Raw genomic sequence first — 19,996 nt, forward strand, 5'->3', positions numbered from 1 at the left:
AATTTTGCAGTCTGCTTCTCCCATCTTCTTTCTGGTTTTTTATTGAGCTCTTCTCTCGCACCTCTAAACCCAACAGTGGGAACAAATAATCTAAGATGCAAGTCTCGGACGGAGGGCTTATGGCCAATGTAATTGTAAATGAAATGGCACCCACCTTCCCCTATGCTGATGCCCAAAAGTAAAAAACCTTCATAGACTGGGAACACTTCCCGATCTAGCCACTACATGGCGGAATAGTGCACAGCATGTGAATCTAGAAGAGATTTCACACTGCAAAATCATCAGTTTCATTTATTTGCAGGAACTGGTTGCTTTTTTGGTTGCTTCTTGGCTACTTTCTGTGCCCTACACTGCCCCAACGCTGATCTGAAGCTAGAACCTTCTGTCACTGTCAGTCGCTTGCTTGGGATAGAGGTTTCATGATCAGATGGTTAGGTTCCTACTACCCACATACTGGTATAAATCATTCACAAGATAAATCTAATAGTTCCTGGAAGCTAATTCTAGTACTTGAAAGCCTGGATGAGAAAGCATCCACAACTCATAATGCTGTAAAATTGAACTCTGGACATACACAAACTAATGAAGCACACATTGTTTTAAAAAAAATCCTAAAATAAGTTTATTTAATAATTAATTTTAGCAGATATGAAATCAGATATACAATACAATGATTTTTATGGTGTCAGGGAGTCTGTACAGCAGTGAGACTTTAAGAATGCTGTCAATTGTACAACTTTGAGTGCAAGAAAAAAAAAAAAAATAGAAACAAATACAAAAAGAAAATGTTTTTTCTTGTCTGGATGATTGGTTTGGAAATGCCCATGTGAAGATGTCAAGTCTCAATGTCTGAGGATACCTTCAAATGATTAAAATAGTGATGTGGAAGAAATCAATCACCATGTTTTCACTATGGAACACATCATTAAAAGAGGGTAAGGGACAAACCAGTGGTCAACCCACTGAGCAGACAATAGAGACTGAAACAGCTGCATCTTGGATCAATGGAAGCTCCATTCCCATGCCGTGGGGATGTTTTATAATGAGGTGGAAATGATAGGGGATACTGTCTCTGGAGGGGGGGTGTGGGGGGGAATACTTGAGGGACGTTTGCTCCAAACAAATACAGGGATGTCAAAATGGGTGCTTCACCCAAAACATTAGGTGGTAAATATAAAATGCCCTTTGCTTGCTTATGCTCATACACACAGACACATACACAGACAGACAGAAATACAGCAACCTGCATTCCCGAGACTATTTAAGCCTCAAGGGCCAAGCAAAGATCCATTCTGAAGAGCCACAAAAGTTTACTTGCATGATTTTAAAGTTCAACTGTGTGTCCTTAAGTGTTAAAAACACCCATAGCAAGCATGAAAAGTACTTTGCGTTTTTTCCCCATGGGAGAGGTCAAGAGTCTATAAGGATGGAATGTTCTATGGGAGACCATCAGTCAACAGCACTGGGCCATCCATGGAAGACGGAGGTCAAGGCCTGGGACAGATGTTCCCCAGTTACAAATGTTTAGACTTGGCAAGCAATCCGAGGCAAATTTAGAGAATTCAGGTTAGTGCAGAGTCAGGCTATTACAAGGCAATGCGGTGACATAAGACTTAACAGTCAAAAAGAATAGAAGAAAATAGTAAAAATCAATCAGAGCATGGCCAAAATGAATGGACAATCAGTCTGGCATCAAGCTTGGTTCAATATCAAAGGCACGTTCATTGCAAACTTGGAGAACTGAGCTCCCTTAATAATCTGGGCTTCCAAGTACCTTGAACATTCTACACAGGCCAATTCCCACACTTAAGGAGTCAGACATATTAACATTTCAAGGACATCTCTGTCAAGGGTAATTCGTGGGATTGGATAGACCACAGCAAAACAATCACAAAACACTTATTTAGCCTGAGAGCACAGGAGGAATCTGGAATATAATATTAAAACACACCTAACCCCACTGAGGATGGGTGATTTCTGAAGGATATAGTAAGAAACCGTAAAGACAGTACTTCATTTACATCTTCACACTGTGGCTCTCTTGTGTAAGAGGTGGCAGAAGTGTGATGCATGGAAATGCACCCTGCTGAGACAAAAATGGGCTAATTTAGAAATACTCAATTAAACCTAACCTGACAGACCATAGACACCAATAATATCTATCCAGAATGGCATCAGACCAATTTAGTCAGCCATCTCAGAGGTGAAAGCTGCGATTCTGCAGTGGTCAAGTCAGATCAACCCACTAAACTAGCCAGATTTTCCTTGTCTGACATGCTTGTACATGCTTCTGAAACTATGCAAAACAGTCACCGCAAAGAATGCCACTTGGTGAGTCTGTATGGAACTTATTTAGGGCCAGTATTGTCCTTAATGAGCAAAGCATGCCAGCACGATAAACTCTCTAAGCAGCAAACATTTTGGCAGAATACTGCAGGAAGCTAGGCTCTTGATCCTTTACCTTCTGGAGCAAATTATTGTATTGCAGCTGAACTCAAAAATGGCAATGATTTTACTAAGCAATCCAAGCAAATAGTGCCCAACATAAGAGAAGGGCAGTTTACCTTTCTGTGATTGTAGGGCAGATGTAAAGGCATGCTGTAATGCAGAAACTTCTAGAAATTGCTCATTCCTGGAACAGTCTCCTCATAACGGAGGAAACTCCACGGTGCTAAATGACTTGAATACTTCTATTGGCAAAGGGCAGCCCTGGAAATATTGGTTACAGGTGAGTCCCGGAAACCATCTACTGGCACAGAACAATCCGGCAAAGCACCCATTCATTGAAGACGTCCTTTGCCATAGGAAAGTCGTGAATACCATCTGCTATCAAAAGACTCATGGAAATGCTCCTCTACCACAAGACACTCATGGAGACCCGCCACTATTATTGAGGACTTTTGGATACCCTCCATACACCAGAGGCACATGGAAACCCTTCATTGCCTTAAGGGAGACCAGGAAACCCTACATTAATTCATATGAGACTCATGGAAACACTGCGGTCGTTGGATATCTCCGGAAATCCTCCAGACCAAAAAGCTTCCTGAAAACTGTTGCCTATAACAGTATTGTCCTGGAATCCTTACACGGCCAATATAGACTCATGTAAAGATTTTAATGGCACATGGAACTCAAACTCTTCACTGAGAAAGGAGCCCTGTATAAATTCTGCACCCAGAAGGAAGAAATGGACTTGAAAAAAAGACGGTTGTGAGCTTTGTGAAAAAGGGAATTCGAAGCTTTCAGCCTTCAAGTCAACTCCTCCACGGCCCCCCATAGCACCCTGACATCTTTGATATGCGATGCTCATAATTTTGATCCATGGAAGGCATTTGGAATGTGTAAGAAATACAGTAGAGAGAGGGAGAGTGGGTGGAAGCTCAGATTAAAAGAGATTTAAAAATCAAACTAAAATCAGCAGCATCTTTGAAGGAGGAATCCTCCTATTACCCCTTGTCCTCTACAGACACGTCCTCCGTCCCTCCACCCACAAACAAAAAAAGAAAAACATTTTCTAGTCCTCAGTCAGGACAGCCATGGTCCTCGGATTTAAACAAAATAAGAAAATGAAGGCACAGTTTTCCTAGTTCCTTATCTTGTTAGTCAGAAGTACCCTCATTAAAATGTCCTTACTTTTCCTTCCCCAAAACCATGAGTTAATTACTCAAGTAACATTCCATCTTTCAGCAGGAAGAAATCCTTTGGGAAATAGCTGAAGAATCAGCAAATTTTGATTAGCCCATGATATTCTTCTAAATTCATCATAGTTACAGCCCTTACATCCTCTGCCCCGATATGAGCAGCTGTGTGCACTAATGCCTGGTCACATTATATTCCAACATCGTTTGTGAATTTGCTTAAGCTCCAGATTGGTGGGATATGCAACTGATCTTCATGAAGCGTAGTAGAACTCACTAACGCAACTCTCCCCCTGTTGCTCCAAACCAGAACAGAGTTTTGCCTGGCAGTGGACTTGTTTCAGCGGTTGGCAATAGCTCATCTGTTTTGATGGGTACTAAAAAAAGCACATGCCTGCTAGTTGAGGAGAGCAGGTCACATGAGGGGAAGAGATTGGTGGGGGCATGGGGATTCTAGAGGTTTAAGAACTAGTCCAGGAAAATCTGTATGTCCTACCCCCTGTACACTCCTCATTGAGTAAAGTAAAATTTCTCCCTGATACATTTTTCTGATTACTCCCTCCAAAGAGCACTTGCAAAAATATTTGCACATAGTGTACGAGGCTTGGCCTGGGAAGGTTACAGCATGCGGCTGGGAAAGAAGAACACGCAAAATTTCCAGACCTATTCCCATTAGCATGTGGTTAGGATATGTTAATTTGGGCCACGACGGGCCAGTTCCAACTCGAGCTCTACATGACCAATAGAGAGCCTTGTAAAGTCATTAAAAGGAAAAAGAGTTGATCTCCACAAGGAAGACAATGCAGCACTCAGTAGTGATTCACAATCTTACTAGAAGTACATTTAGGAAGGTGGGTGCAGTTCAATCAAACCCTTTACAGTTACGACCAGTTATTCAGCTGAAGGCAATTTCCAGGGGCCAGTCTTTCCAGTGCATGTCCCCCTCTAACGCCATTCATGCAGTTGTGATCCCATATCCACTGGATTTTGAAGCATAGAGCAAAGGTGCTTCCGTCTCTCCTCTCAACAGTTTAGTGTTCTGTAGATCAGGAGAAGAGTTTGGGGGGCTGTAGAGAGCGAATGTAGGAGCCAGGTTAGATTGGAGTACTGGAGGGTAATGAGCCTGTGAGGTAATGTCGTTTTCTGCCCATGGTAGAAAGGCATGCAGCATGGCGGGGGTATTCTTGAGTATCCTGCTGGGAGGTTGAACCCTCCCCCTTCCATGATGCAGAGCAGCCCGATGGGCATAAGTGAGGCTCTGTGCTTCTCAATGGTTGACTACTCATGAACCAATGAACTGGACTAGTGCTGACTTTCCCCTCGCTTAGACTCTGATCAGGGCCGATGGAACCTAAGGAGGAGAAGAAAAAAAAATAGTTAGAACAAGTAATTCCCTGGGAAAACAAAAGATATATTTGTATGAAGTCTTGGTGACTCTACAGTGAATGGAATGTCCATGGATGAACCTATAACACAGCTCTGAAAACAGGCTCGAGATCATGTACAGCAAGCAATAAAGCTCTTTCACCTGCATCACTCAGCTGGGAAGTGTTGGTTCTTTTTAGATTTACCAACCAAAAGGAGATAACTGCCAAGGATACAAGGGAATGGATGGTTAGTCATGTTGATGTAAGAGGTGCTGGTGACAAAGTTTAATGGAGTTAATGCATGAAGTATAGGAGCCCATAAGGCTACTTTACAGAGGTCATTGGTAGAGGCAGATCTGAAATGCCAAGGATGTTGGTTACGTCAACGTAAACTGTAAAAACAGACCTGAAGAAACGGGAAACCCTAATTAGTCAATCTTATTTAATTTTAGGCTTTTGTTATAATATTTCAAGGTCTCTGGGTAGTGGTAGAAGCAAAATTAAGAGCTGAACCAGATCTTAGGGAAAGGAAGTGAAATGAAGCATAGGTTGTAAACTAGAGCCCTAATGCTTCTTTATATGGGCATCAGTCTCATTATATTGCATTAGACCCATTATTAGTCGATTTGCAGGCTATTTTACAGTAAGGAAAATGTACTTACCTGTAAGGATCGGTTATCAGCCTGCAGTGCTGTAGATTTACATGCTAAGCACACTCCTGTCACCTAGAGTTGGCTCTTTGAAGAAACGTTTCGGTTTCACGGTGACTTGTGGTACCTCCCGTGAACACACAATAGAACAGGACACAAACACCATGTTAGATGTGGGACATTTCGGAGATATAGTGGAGGATAAAAGAGTACATCATGAATCTAAGCCATTGGGGAGCTACATCCAATGATTTATAAATGGGCACCATTCCACCGCTGGGAGCCAGTGTTAAGTTTCTCAACACTGATTTCTTGTGATGTAAAGTGTCAGCAGCATTTACTAAAATGCGGTACTACTCAGAACCACCTACCAGAAGTTTCCTGACAATCCTTTTTTACAAGAACAAACAGTAACTGATTTTTCTAATCATGAAAAATGTGTTTCATGCTCTAACTCGAACCATGACATGAGTGCTGCATGGATTTGAGATATTTGCATTATTTAGCCTCTGCATTTTTACAACTTTCAAGATATCACTGTCTAGAATAAGATGGGAGTCTTTTTCGTGTTGCAAGCCCTTGGTGATCCTAGAACAGATGACTGTTCACCGACTGTAGATTATTGTGATGTGGTCTAAAAGCAGATTCCCATTTTCTTAGAGACTGGTGTCTCATCATAATATATACAGTGCCATACAGCTGTGGCTCTCAGATGTCACACAGTGGGCAGTATATTAATGAATAAAACTAGGACATGTATCCCACTGCACACATCACCGGTGCAAAGGATGTTTCAATAATCAAATTGCTTCTAAAGATTGTTTATTCAGGAGCTGCCTAATACCACCAGGCAAAACTTTACTCAATGCTGTAAAAAAAAGAAATGAATAATCTAGGCAGTCCAGAGTGTTGAAAGTAGCAGAGGACAATCAAAACTCTTTAGCATCTATTACAATCTGATCAACTCTTACACACCTTAAAATGCCAGCTATGCACATCATAGCAAGACTGGCAATACCTTTGAATGGAAAATGACCAAAATCAGAGAGTCTATCATTAATGCCCTTAACGAACAAGTTACTTACCTTCGGTAACGATGTATCTGTAAGAAATATTAGTTAGTTAGATTCCTCACCTTAGAATATCCCCAGGCGTCAGGCTGGATCCGGAAAGATTTTTCGTCAGCAATACCCCTTGCGCGTCGCTAGGCGTTGTCTGCGGCTCCACGTCCGTCGTCGGCGTCGTGCGCCGGAATGACGTCGGAGTACTTAGAGGCCGCCCTTGCGCGCGGACGTTAGTTCTTGTACATAGCTTTGCGCGCCAAGAACGCAGAGCCATGCAAGAGACCGACACTAGGGCCCAGAAAAGGATAGCCTTAACCCTAGATGTCAGTTCGCAGAACGGGGAGGATGGGTGGGTCGGTGAGGAATCTAACTAACTAATGTTTCTTACAGATACATCGTTACCGAAGGTAAGTAACTTGTTCATCTGAAAGAAACACGTTCGTTACATTCCTCACCTTAGAATAGATACCCCAGCAATACCAACCCCGGTGGTGGGTCTGCGAACCAAGATCACACCAGAAAGTCCTGGAGAACAGAACGGCCAAAGAAGCCGTCTCTCCGGACTTGGCTGTCCAGGCAATAGTGCTTGGCAAACGTGTGCAGTGAAGCCCACGTCGCCGCCTGACAGATGTCCCGCAAGGGAACTCCCCGGCCCAGGGCAGTAGTAGCCGCTGTGGCCCGGGTGGAATGGGCCCTCAAAACAACAGGAGGGTCCTTTTTTGCCAAGGAGTACCAAATTTTAATACACAACACGACCCACCGCGAGATGGTCCGTTTGTGTACCGCCTTCCCCTTCTTAGCTCCTACGTATCCAACAAAAAGTTGGTCGTCCACCCGGAACTGTTTGGTGCGGTCCAAATAAAAGGACAGCACCCGTTTTGGGTCCAGACGGCGGAGCCTTTCTTCCTCTTTTGAAGGATGCGGAAAGAAGGTGGGCAACGTGACAGATTGCCCGAGATGAAATGGAGTCACCACTTTCGGTAGAAAAGAAGGACGAGGCCGGAGGACAACCTTGTCCGGATGAACAGAAATAAATGACAGATGACAGAGCCTGGAGCTCACTCACCCGTCGAGCCGAGGTGATAGCTACCAGGAAAGCAGTCTTCAGGGTCAGAAGACGAATGGGACAATTGTGAAGAGGCTCAAAATGAGCGCACATCAGAAAGGTCAGAATAAGATTCAAGTCCCACTGAGGCATTACGAAGGGGACAGGAGGAAACATGTGAGTAATGCCTTTGAGAAAACGTGAAACAACAGGGGACTTGGAGAGAAGGCTGATCAGGAAGCCGTAAGAAAGCAGAGATTGCAGCAAGATAACCTTTCAAGGTGCCCAGAGCAGAGCCCTGCTGGGCCAAAGAAAGAAGAAAGAGTATAACCTCAGAAAGAGGATCCACAGCCTTTGCTGTGCACCATGCCACAAATTTGTTCCACCGGCAGGCGTATACAGTCTTTGTGGAGGGACGCCTGGCTGCCAGAATGACATCACAGACTTCAGGAGGCAAGTCAAATGGCATCAACTGCCGCCGCTCAATCTCCACGCATGGAGGTGGAGGCTGGACAGGTTCGGGTGGAGGACCGTCCCCTGCTGCTGCGACAGAAGGTCCTCCTGAAGAGGCAGTCGTATCGGAGGATCGATTGACATACTGAGTAGCTCAGAACCTTCGTGCCCAATCCGGCGCCACTAAGGTAACTTGGGCCCGGTCGCGCCTGATCTTCTTCAGCACTCTGGGCAGAAGTGGTATAGGCGGAAAGGCGTACAACAGACCGCAAATCCACTCGCGACGAAAAGCGTCTCCGAGCGAGTGCTGCCTTGGAAATTCCAACGCGCAGAACTGCTGACATTGCGCGTTCTCTTCGGTGGCGAATAGATCTAACCAAGGCTCTCCCCACTGCAGAAAGAGACCTTGCGCCACGTCCGAGTTCAGACGCCATTCGTGATCCATCATGCACCGGCGGCTGAGTTAGTCTGCTCTGCCGTTCAGAGAGCCCGCCAGATGTTGAACCACCAGGGTGATGCCCTGGTGTTCCAGCCATGTCCAGAGGCGCAGAGCCTCCTGACAAAGGGTCCACGACCCCACCCCGCCCGGTTTGTTGCAATACCACATGGCGGTGGTGTTGTCCGTGAACACCTGCACGACACTTCCCCGGACAGAGGGAAGGAAGGCTTTCAGTGCAAGCCGGATCGCTCTCAGCTCCAAAAGGTTGATATGGAGGTGAGACTCCGCCGGAGACCAGAGTCCTCTGATCTCCGCCTCTCCCATGTGGCCCCCCCATCCCAGGAGGGATGCATCCGTCACTACTACGTGCTCCAGTTGGTGTAGGGAGAGGCATCTGCCGCTGACCCAATCGCGGTCCGTGAGCCACCACTACAACTGTTTCGCAGTGCCCTCCGAGATCAAGACATGGTCGGACAGGTTGCCTCGATGCTGGGCCCACTGAAACTTCAGGTCCCACTGCAGAGCCCTCATTCGCCACCTGGCGTAATGCACCAACAGGATGCAGGAGGCCATCAGCCCCAGAAGCCGCAGCACCAACCTGATCGAAACCCAGGATAGAGGCCGAAAGATGGGAATCAGAGCCTGAATATCCCGGACCCGCTGTTCCGGAGGATAAGCCCGGAACTGCGCCGAAGGGAGGGACTCGGGTGTGACTTCGGCACGTTGATGGAGAACCAGCAAATGCAGGAGGTCGGCGTAGTTTGGAGGTGGGAGACGACTTGCTGGGGCGAGCCCGCCTTCAACAGCCAGTCGTCGAGATAGGGGAAGACTGGAACCCCTGATCTGCGCAGATGAGCTGCGACCACCGCCATCACTTTCGTGAACACCCGAGGGGCACTGGTGAGGCCGAAGGGGAGCACGGTGAGCTGAAAATGCTCCTGACCCACCGTGAACCGCAGGTAACGCCGGTGGGCCGGCAGGACGGGGATGTGAAAATAGGCATCCTGCAAGTCCAACGCTACCATCCAGTCTCCAGGGTCGAGGGCAGCCAGAACCTGAGCTAAAGTTAGCATCTTGAACCGTTCCTTCCGGAGGAAGGTGTTGACGCTCCTGAGGTCCAAGATAGGGCGTAGGCCCCCTTTGCCCTTCTTGGGAACCAGAAAGTAGTGGGAATAGCAACCACGGCCTACTTCTGGACCAGGATCGCGCTCGACGGCCTCTTTGGCCAAGAGGGCCGTAACTTCCTCCCGCAGAAAATTCAAGTGATCCTGCGATATGCGGTGGCATGGCTGGAGGGGTCGTCTCGAAGGGGAGGGAGTAGCCCCTTCGGACGATTTGCAGCACCCACCTGTCCGAAGTGATGGAGCGCCAGTGGAGGAGGTGATGGCGAACTCTGCCGCCCACTGGCATGGAATGGGCCTGAAAGCTCGGACTAGGAAGGCTTTGAGGCGGATGCTGCCGGGGTGGATGTGGACTGACCGGCGCGTTGTCCTCTAGAACCACCACGGCGGAACCCACGTCCGCGTGCAGGTTGGTTCTGCGGCCGGTGGCTAGGCGAACGTGAGGAGGCGCCCCTTCCTTGGCCATGAAAGGGGTGAAAGGTGGAAGCGTGCAGCCGTGGGGCCGAGACCCAAGGACGTGGCCGTAGCCCGGGAGTCCTTAAAACGAGCCAGCGCACTATCCGCCTTCTCACCAAAAAGGCGAGCGCCATCAAAGGGCATATCCATGAGGGTACTCTGGACATCCCCCGAAAAAGACGTGGACCTCAGCCAGGCGTGGCGCCGGAGCGCCACTGTGGTGGAAATCGCCCTACCCAGCGAGTCCGTGGTGTCAAGTCCACACCGTATGGCATGTCGCGCTGCATCTCGCCTGTCAGCAAGTGCCTGGGAGAGACGTGTCCGGGCCTCCACCGGACACAGTGGCAGCACGTCCTCCACCGCATCCCACAGAGAGTGGGAGAAACGGTCCAAGAGGCAAGCGGTGTTCAAAGACCGCAGGCCCAAACTCAGGGAAGAGAACAGTTTCTTGCCGAACTGTTCCAGCCTCTTGGATTCCCGATCCGGAGGAGCGGCCGGGAAGGAGGATTGGGAAGTGGAGGCCTGGATAACCAGGCTCTCGGGGTGGGGTATTGGGACAGGAAACTGGGGTCGCCCGGAGAAGGGCCGTGGCGCCGGGTCACGTTCCGATCCACAGGGGGAACTGTGGAGGGCTTGGACAAAGTGCCCTGCAGAACGTCGACGAGGGCCTCATTGAACTGCAGCAGAGGCTCTGTGGAGCTTGCTGGCGGTTGAAGCACCTCTGAGGATATTAGTCCTCACGGCCACAGCAGGCAACTCGAGCCCCAGGGCTTCGGCCGCCTTGCGCAGCACCACAGAAAAAGCTGCACCTTCCTCCGAAGCCACAGTCGGAGGAGAGATGAAGCCAGCGTCCGGCGAAGTGTCCAGACCACTGGCATCCCCCAGTTCGTCCGCCCAGTCCTGTGCAAGCTGACTCTGGAGGGCCATAGGGTCCTCAGACCCCTCAGTCGCCCCCGTCATCCGATTCCTGATAAACAGGAGGAACGATCAGAGCCGGACGGTAGATGAAACCTTCATCCATCGGCGTCGGTTGCGGCGCCGTGCCGGCGTCGGGTCCGGACAGGGACTAAACCGGGGAACGGCGTCGTCCGGAGACGGCACCGGTGGAGGAGGCATCGTGAGGTCGACCGGCGCCGACAGAGATCCAGGCCTGGATCTCTCGGGGACCTGCAGCGTCGGGACCGAAGTCGACAGCACCGGAGCCGGAGCCGCCGGCACGCGAGGTCGCCCAGTCGAGCCCGCGGGGCCCGAAGGCAGGCGTCGACGGCCGAGCCAGGCCCCTCATGGCCGAGAGGAAGGCACTGACCTCCGCCGGAGTCGCGTCAGTCCCAGGGACCGGTGGGTATGGAGACGGACGCGGCTCCTGCGGCTCCGGTGGAGCCGCGGGGGTGGGACCACCCTGACCCTCGGCCGAGTCGCGCGACCGGCGAGGGGAGTCCGAAGAGCGGTGTCGCCTCTTGGATCGCTTCGACTTACCCAGAGACTTCGAGCCCGACGAGCGATGATGATGACTGCGGCTCCGCGACCGGTCCTTGGACCTCCTCCTGGACCGGGACCGTGAGCGGCGCGGAGCAGAGTGCCGAAGCTCAAGAAGCTTACGGGACCGCTCCCGCCTAGCCTTCGAGGTCAAGGCCTGACAGTCGGGGCACGACTCCGCGTCGTGGTCAGCCCACAGGCAGTAAAGGCACCGGCGATCCGTCACTGACATCCGGCGATGACAGGCGTCACAGGCCTTAAATCCAGGCATCCTACCGGCACCAGAGTCGAGTCGACAAAGACCAAAAAGAGTCAAAAACTTTGTGTCAAAAATTGACGAAGGGGTAAGCTCTTCCCGGATTGGCGCTGTCTGGCGCGGAAAAAAAGAAGAACTGACATCAGCACGCGAGGGCGGCGTCTAAGTACGACGTCATTCCGGCGCACGACGCCGACGACGAACGCGGAGCCGCAGACGACGCCTAGCGACGCGCAAGGGGTATTGCTGACACAACAAATTCCGGATCCAGCCTGACACCTGGGGATATTCTAAGGTGAGGAATCTAACTAACGTGTTTCTTTCAGATCTAAAGTTAGCCTTTACCTTGTTAAGACCCTTGCAAACCACTGAGGTTTTAAACCAAGCCTTCAAAACAAAAGCATCTAATGCGCTTCACACCCTCTGTTCATCAACTCTTCCCTCTATTGTGGCCGACAAATGATTTTATGGATGCATCTACCCTCTCCAGGTGTTCCTAAACCACTAAAACATACCATCACTCTTGTGAAAATCAAAACAGCGGCTGATGTGGGAATACTGGCCAATTATGAACCTATCTCTAACCTCCCGTTACTCAGAAGTGATTAGACCTCAGACTATGATTAATAATAATCTTGATTCTAACCTGAAAGGACCACCAAAATTACACTCAGCAATATGAAAAAAGAGCTTTCCCTCTCCCTGGATAAAGAGACTGCCCTGATTCTCCTTAACCTGTTTGCAGCCTACAGTAATGCTGATCACATGGCAGGCGTGGCTTGCTACCCAAGATGGCGGACGTATAGGTATACATCTCTGCCAGAATCCCCACAATCTGTAAGAATACCGACAGAGACAGCATCTTGTTTGTCAATCCTCCATGAAGGTAGCAAGGCTGTGAGCCTGAAGCACCAGTTTATGCCCATGGCGTAGTTCAGTTAATGCATTGGCCTGCTTGCTTGCGCCTAGAGGTCATCAGCATGCGAATGAGCCTGGGATGATCAACTTGGAGGCGAGTGGTCTGACCCACATTTGACAAAGTGGATGGCGGCGTTAAAGGAGCGGCACCCTCACCTAGATGCCCGAACTTCAAGGAGCAGGCACATGTGCAACACTGAGAGGCTGGAGCAGAAGAAGGATGCTCTTTGATTCATCTGGCTGCAAAGCCATGGGTTGAGATTGACAGCAGTAAATGGAGGGAACTGTGGCTAAGAGAGGTGGGTCACTTGGGCTCTGTAGTGGCCCCTGGAGATGGCATACGCAGGAGAGTGGCGGGCGTAAAGAAAAGGCCCTAAAATTGGCTGCATATATACTAGGTCCACATTTGAATGCGATATTGATTGATCTTTCCATTGACTCAGGATTCTTTGTCCAGCATTAAGACAAGCCGTGCTGGGAACCAGTGCAGCATGGGTGGAGGGGCAAGGTAGAAGCCTCCCAACAGTCATTGCCGGTCTTACCACATACTCTGCTAGCAGCAATTCCTGAAACAAAGGAAATAAAAGGTATTGTTGTGGGAGCTGCCTGATATAAAATGAACACCCCACAGACTGTATCCTTAGGTCCCCAGAGGGGACTCAGCTCTGGCATGTTTCAATCCAGGGTTTCACCTATTGCAGATGCTAGTACTCCGAGGCATTCCAAAGGAGCTCAGTTGGGATAAATCATGGAAAAAGACAATGTGATACCAGTCCCAAGCAAAGATTGAACGACTGTCCAAAGCAATACGTGATAAGGGTAGTGCTGCTGCTGCTCCAGAGGCACCTCACGCACTGAGCACAAACAAAATGTCTGCTCCGATGAAAACGATCTTGCATACAATAAAAAGACACCAAGACATCATTAGATGGAAAAATTGAGGAAATCCCAGTTGATGTGTTACTCCTGCAACATGGTAGTCGTAAGACAGTTGAGAGGGCTACAGAAACGTGTAAACATACAGAAGAAGACAGGGTGCAGACTACTATGCACACATTTCTCTCCTGACTTGCATCTTTATCTAAGTTCTTGGAGGAAAGAGTTGAGTAGATCGAAGGAAGAGACCAGAAAAATAACATACAGATTTTTAGTATTCCAGAGGATGTGGAAGGTCAGACCATGGAACCGCTTCTCTACCTCAAAACTTGAACCCTACAAGAAAAATGTGCTCAGTGTTTTGCTGCTGACCAAGCGCACATGGCCCTATCGACTTAATGCCCCCTTCCACTGAGGTGCATTCCTGCACAACTTAATTAAATTGACAGACCTATTATTTTGAGACAAAACTCAGAACTTTTCAAAGAGGTGCCTCCACGCACCACTAGGAGGTGCTGTGCAACTGCGCAGTCTCTGTTCTACTCCAGACATGACTGAGAAGAGCTGCACAGAAATGCCACCCTTGCACTGACGCCAGTCTCTTCCTGGACACTTTCTGCACCCTCTGAAGCAGAACACAAAACATTTGTCAGTACCAGTGAGCTGGCCTCTAACTTGGGACCTTTTAGATTGTAAAACGAGACCACTCCACAGAACAGGATTGTGGGAGGGCAGTGAGGAATCTGCAGTTAGATAGCATACCCACCAGAGAGAGCGTTGCTGAAGGAATTAACTTGCTTTCCTGATGGATACCTCTAATCACAGATTCCTCACCTTTAGAATAGATACCAAAGCAGTACCTCCCAAAAGTTTAGGGTTTGTGGAGTGGGCTAAGAAAATCTTGCAAGACTAAATGGGCGAAATGCACTTCTCATCGGACCGGGTGGTCAAGGCAGTAGTGCTTCATAAAAGGGTGCACCAAATCCCATATCATGGCCTGACAGAAGTTGAGGACAGGCACTCTGAATGCAAATTCAGTAGTGGCAGCCTATATAAAATAGGCTCGACGACCTTCCGGAGGCTGCTTTTTGGCAAATGTATAGCATATCTTAATGCAAAGGATTACCCACCTCAACAGAGTCCTTTTCTGCAGTCTTCCCTTTCTTCACTCCAGGGAACCCGACAAAAAGTGTTCAACCAATGGTTCTTGGTATGATTGATGTGGAAGCTTAAGCTTTTTTGGCGTCCAACTGATGGAGCCTCTTCTCCTCTTTTGAAAGGTGAGGCGGTGTGAAGAATGCTGGGAAAGTCGAGGATTGACCAACATGGAAAGGAGTAATGACTTTCAGTAATAAGAGTTCCAGAGCCCTCTGCACCAGTTTCTCTGGAAAAAGGTGGTGTAAGGCAGATGAACTGATAGAAGGATTTCACTCATGCAACGAGCTGAAGTGATCGCAATGATGAAGGCTGTCTTTAAGGTCAGAAGACTGAAAGAGCAGTTGTGCATCGGCTTGAAGGGAGTATACTGGTGAAAGGTCAAGACCAAATTAAGGTCCCACTTGGTCATCACAAAAGGTTTAGGAGGGAATATGTGTATTAAACCTTTAATAAACGGACCATAACTGGTGATTTAAACAAAGATGGTTGCCCCAGGAATGGGCAAAGAGGGCCAACGAATAGCTTTTATTTAGTGCCCAATGCTAGGATTTCCTGGCCAAAGATAAAACAAATAATAAAACATCCAACAGTTTGGTTTGTTAACAGTCTTGCAGACCTCGCCCCAGAGCATAACTTCCTCCCACCGCTTGGCATAAATGGACTTCCATGGACAGTAGCTCAGCTCTCCTTAAAACACGTCAGAGCCAAGTTTGACTTTTAACCAAAAAGGCGGCATCTATCATCAAGGATGACTGGATGTCCCCGGAGAAGTCAATGGACCTCATCTACAAGTGGAACTGAAGACCACATTTGTCCAAATCGCCTGTCCTATACAATGAATGGTGTTTAGGCCTGATCAGATGGCACCCTGGCCATCTTGAATGTTTTGGGCCATTTACCAGGTGAGGTACCAGTCCACTGGCAGCTTGCAGGTCAATGTACCAGTTTTGCTCTTCATAGTGTAAGGGAAAACTCGTCCCCATCACCAGCGTTATTGTCTCTAATGGCAGATTCTGGTAGGAGTCTGAACCAATAAGTTGGTGCAGTGCCTGTGTGAGACTTTACGGTAATGGTACTGCATCTGATTTGATAGGACTGAATATTAGCTGTGCCAAGAGTCGATCCGAGCATGGCTTCTGTCAGGATAAATAATGGTCGGAGTCTGACACCATGACATGTTGTGCATCTCCTCTGGCAACAGTAGCATTGGTTCTGGTGTTGTCGATTTTGGCACTGCAACAGAAGTCGGTACAAACACCTGTATAGGCTACCCTTCCAGCACAAAATACTATGCTAAGACTAACTTTAAAGATTTTGCCAGCTTGTATGTGTGCTGTAGAGTGCAGCATACATGCAAAGTTGCAAAAGAAATAAAAGCATTTCTCTGTGAAAGAACCTGGTTGAAGTGGGCGCTATATATATATATATATTTTTTTTTTTACCAAAACCCAGTCTATTTTATTTTTAAAAAAATAGTAAACTGGGTTTTGCGTCAGAAGCACAAATTACTTGTGTAACGATATATCTGTGAGACACATTAGTTAGTGATAGATTCCTTACCTTAGAATATCCCCAGGTATCAGACTGGATCCGGGAAGTTTTCGTCAGCAGTACCCCTCCGCGTTGGTAGGCGTCGTCGTGCGGCTCCGCGTACGTCGCTGGCGTAGCTGCCGATAGGACGTCGTCGGAGCTACTTAGACGCGCCCACGCGCGCTGACGTCAGTTCTGTACACGACTTTGCCGCGACAGGAACTCAGAGCCATGCCAGAGACCGACTACTGGTGCAATAGAATTAGGGCCCTGAAAGGGATTACCTGAACCCTAGAGAACAGTTCGCAGAACGGGGAGGATGGGCGGGTGTTAAGGAATCTATCATTAACTAATGTCTCTTACAGATATATCGTTACACAAGTAAGTAACTTGTGCATCTGAAAGAGACAAGTTAGTGATAGATTCCTTACCATAGAATACATACCCAAGCAATACCAGCCCCGGTGGTGGGTCTGCGAAGTGAGATTACACCAGAAAGTCACAGAGAACCGAACGTCTCTCCGGACTTGACTGTCAGGGCAACAGTGTTTAGTGAAAGTATGCAGCGAGGCCCAAGTGGCTGCCTGACAGATGTCTTGCAGGGGGACACCGCGTCCCAATGCTGCAGTAGCTGCTGTCGCCCTGGTAGAATGGGCACGCAGTCCAACCGGAGGTTCCTTTTTAGCCAGAGAGTAACAGGCTTTAATGCACAAGACAACCCATCGGGAGATAGTTCGCTTGTGCACAGCCCGGCCTTTCTTGGCGCCCACGTAGCCAACAAAGAGCTGGTCATCCACCCGGAACTGTTGTGTGCGGTTGAGATAGAACGAAAGCGCATGTTTTGGGTCCAGACGGTGGAGCCTCTCCTCTTCTCTTGAAGGGTGTGGAGGCGGAAATAAAGTGGTCAGAGTGACAGTTTGCCCGAGATGAAAGGCAGTGACTACTTTCGGTAGAATGGAGGGACGTGGTCGAAGCACAACCTTGTCCGGATGAAACGCCAGGAAAGGAGATTTACAGGAAAGAGCCTGGAGCTCACTCAGCCGCCGAGCGGAGGTGATGGCCACTAGGAAGACAGTTTTTAAAGTAAATAACCGCAAAGGACTGTTATGAAGAGGCTCAAAGAGAGCGCACATCAAGTATCTGAGAACCAGGTTCTTGTCCCATTGAGACATCACAAAAGGAATAGGAGGGAAAAGGTGAGTAATGCCTTTGAGAAATCTATTGACAACTGGGGACTTGAAAAGAGAAGGTTAATCAAGCAGCCTAAGAAAGGCTGAAAGAGCAGAAAGGTAGCCCTTGACAGTGCCCAGAGCAGGGCCCTGCTGGGCCAAAGAGAGAAGGAACAATAGGACCTCAGAAAGAGGGGCAGAAAGAGGATCTACAGCTTTCGCTGTACACCATGCCACAAATTCTTTCCACCGACAGGCGTATACCGTTTTAGTGGAGGGACGCCTGGCTGCCAGAATCACATTACAGACTTCAGGAGGAAAGTCAAATGGAATCAGCTGTCGCCGCTCAATCTCCACGCAAGGAGGTGGAGGCTAGACAGGTTTGAGCGGAGGACCGTCCCCTGTTGCTGCGACAGGAGATCCTCCCGAAGAGGCAGTCTGATCGGGGGATCCATGTTCATACCGAGTAGCTCGGGATACCAAACTCTTCAAGCCTAGTCCAGTGCCACAAGAATGACTTGGGCCCGGTCGCGTCTGATCTTCTTCAGCGCTCTGGGCAGAAGTGATATAGGCGGAAAGGCGTACAATAGACCGCAACTCCACTCGCGACGAAAAGCGTCTGGGCGAGTGCCGCCTTGGAAACTCCAACGCACAGAACTGCTGACATTGCACGTTCTCTTCGGTGGCGAATAGATCTAACCAAGGTTCTCCCCACTGCTGAATGAGACCCTGTGCCACCTGGGGGTGAAGACTCCATTCGTGATCCAACATGCACCTGCGGCTGAGTTCGTCCACCCTGGCGTTCAGGGTACCTGCCAGGTGTTGAACCACCAAGGAAACGCCTTGACGTTCCAGCCACGTCCACGTAGAGCCTCCTGACAGTGTCCACGACCCCACCCCGCCCTGCTTGTTGCAGTACTACATGGCGGTGGTGTTGTCTGAACACCTGCACTACTCTCCCCTTGACAGAGGGAAGGAATTCTTTCAGTGCTAGTAGGATCGCCCTGAGCTCCAAAAGGTTGATATGGAGCTTGGACTCCGCCGGAGACCAGAGGCTTCTGATCTCAGTCTCTCCCACGTGGCCACCCCATCCCAGGAGGGACGCGTCCGTCACTACGCGGGGAAGGGAGAGGGATCTGCCGCTGAATCAACGCTGGTCCATGAGCCACCACTGCAAGTCCTGTGCAGTGCCCTCCGAGATCCGGAGGTAGTCAGACAGGGTCCCCCGATGCTGCGTCCACTGGAACTTCAGGTCCCACTACAGAGCCTGCATATGCCATCTGGCATGATAGATCAGCAGGAGGCCATGAGGCCCAGCAGCCTCAGGGTCTTCCTGACCGAAACCCAGGACCAGGGCCAAAAGATCGGAATCATAGCCCGAATGTCCCGGACTCGCTGTTCGGGAGGATAAACCCGAAACTGCGCTGTATCCAGAACCGCTTCGATGAAGAGGAGCTTCTGAGAGGGAATCCGGTGCGACTTCGGCACGTTGATGGAAAACCCCAGCAAATGCAGGAGGTCGGCAGTAGTCTGGAGGTGGGAGACGACTGCCTGGGGGCGAGCCTGCCTTCAACAACCAGTCGTCGAGATAGGGGAAGACTGAAACCCCTGACCTGATGAGCTGCGACCACCACCATCACTTTCGTGAACACCCTAGGGGCGCTTGTAAGGCCGAAAGGGAGCACGGTGAACTGAAAGTGCTCGTGGGCCACCATGAACTGTAGGTATCGCCAGGGGGCTGGCAGGATGGAGATATGAAAATAAGCATCCTGCAAGTCCAACGCTACCAGTCAGTCTTGCGGGTCTAGGGCCGCAACTTCCTGCTGGAGAAGTGCCAAGTGATCCCCCGACATGCGCTGGTACTGAGGTGGCATGGCTGGAGGGGTAGACTCGAAGGGGAGAGAGTAGCTTCTTCGGACTATCTGCAGAACCCACATGTGTTGCGGCTGCAAGGAGACTGCGGCTGCGCTGTCTGGCAGTTCTGAAAGGAACGCGCTTGGGCGCCTCGACCCTGAACTTGAAAGGAGCGAAAAGCAGACCCCGAGGGAGTGCGCCTGGTGGCGAGACCTAAGGACTGGGCCGTAGCCCAGAGTCCTTAAAGCGTTCCAGGGTGCTATCCGCCTTGTCACCAAAGAGGCGTGTGCCATCGAAGGGCATGTCCAACAAAGTGTTCTGGACATCCCCGGAGAAGCCCGTAGTCCTGAGCCAAGCATAACAGCGGAGCGCCACCGTTGTGGAAAGTGCCCTGCCGAAGGAATGTGCTGTGTCAATTCCACAACGGATAGTAAATTTAGCAGCATCTCTCCCCTCGGTAATGGCCTGGGAGAGTACCGCCCGAGCTTCCACAGGGCACTGAGGCAGCACCTGTGCCACGGTG

General features: G+C 49.5%; 1 protein-coding gene across 5 annotated transcripts in view; it reads right to left on the reverse strand.

The window, feature by feature from the left end:
* Positions 1-597: 597 nt before the first annotated feature.
* The window catches only part of PHACTR4 (phosphatase and actin regulator 4), a 464,595-nt gene continuing 445,196 nt past the window's right edge, over positions 598-19,996 (reverse strand). For all 5 annotated transcript variants that reach the window (XM_085647671.1, XM_085647667.1, XM_085647669.1 and 2 more), the window contains one exon: positions 598-4,992. In XM_085647671.1, coding sequence (XP_085503797.1) covers positions 4,977-4,992 — 16 coding nt within the window. In that variant the 3' untranslated portion in view covers positions 598-4,976. The remainder of the gene's footprint in view (positions 4,993-19,996) is intronic.

This window comes from Triturus cristatus, chromosome 3_2 (genome assembly GCF_964204655.1).
Source record: "Triturus cristatus chromosome 3_2, aTriCri1.1, whole genome shotgun sequence".
Classification (NCBI taxonomy): Eukaryota; Metazoa; Chordata; class Amphibia; order Caudata; family Salamandridae; genus Triturus; species Triturus cristatus.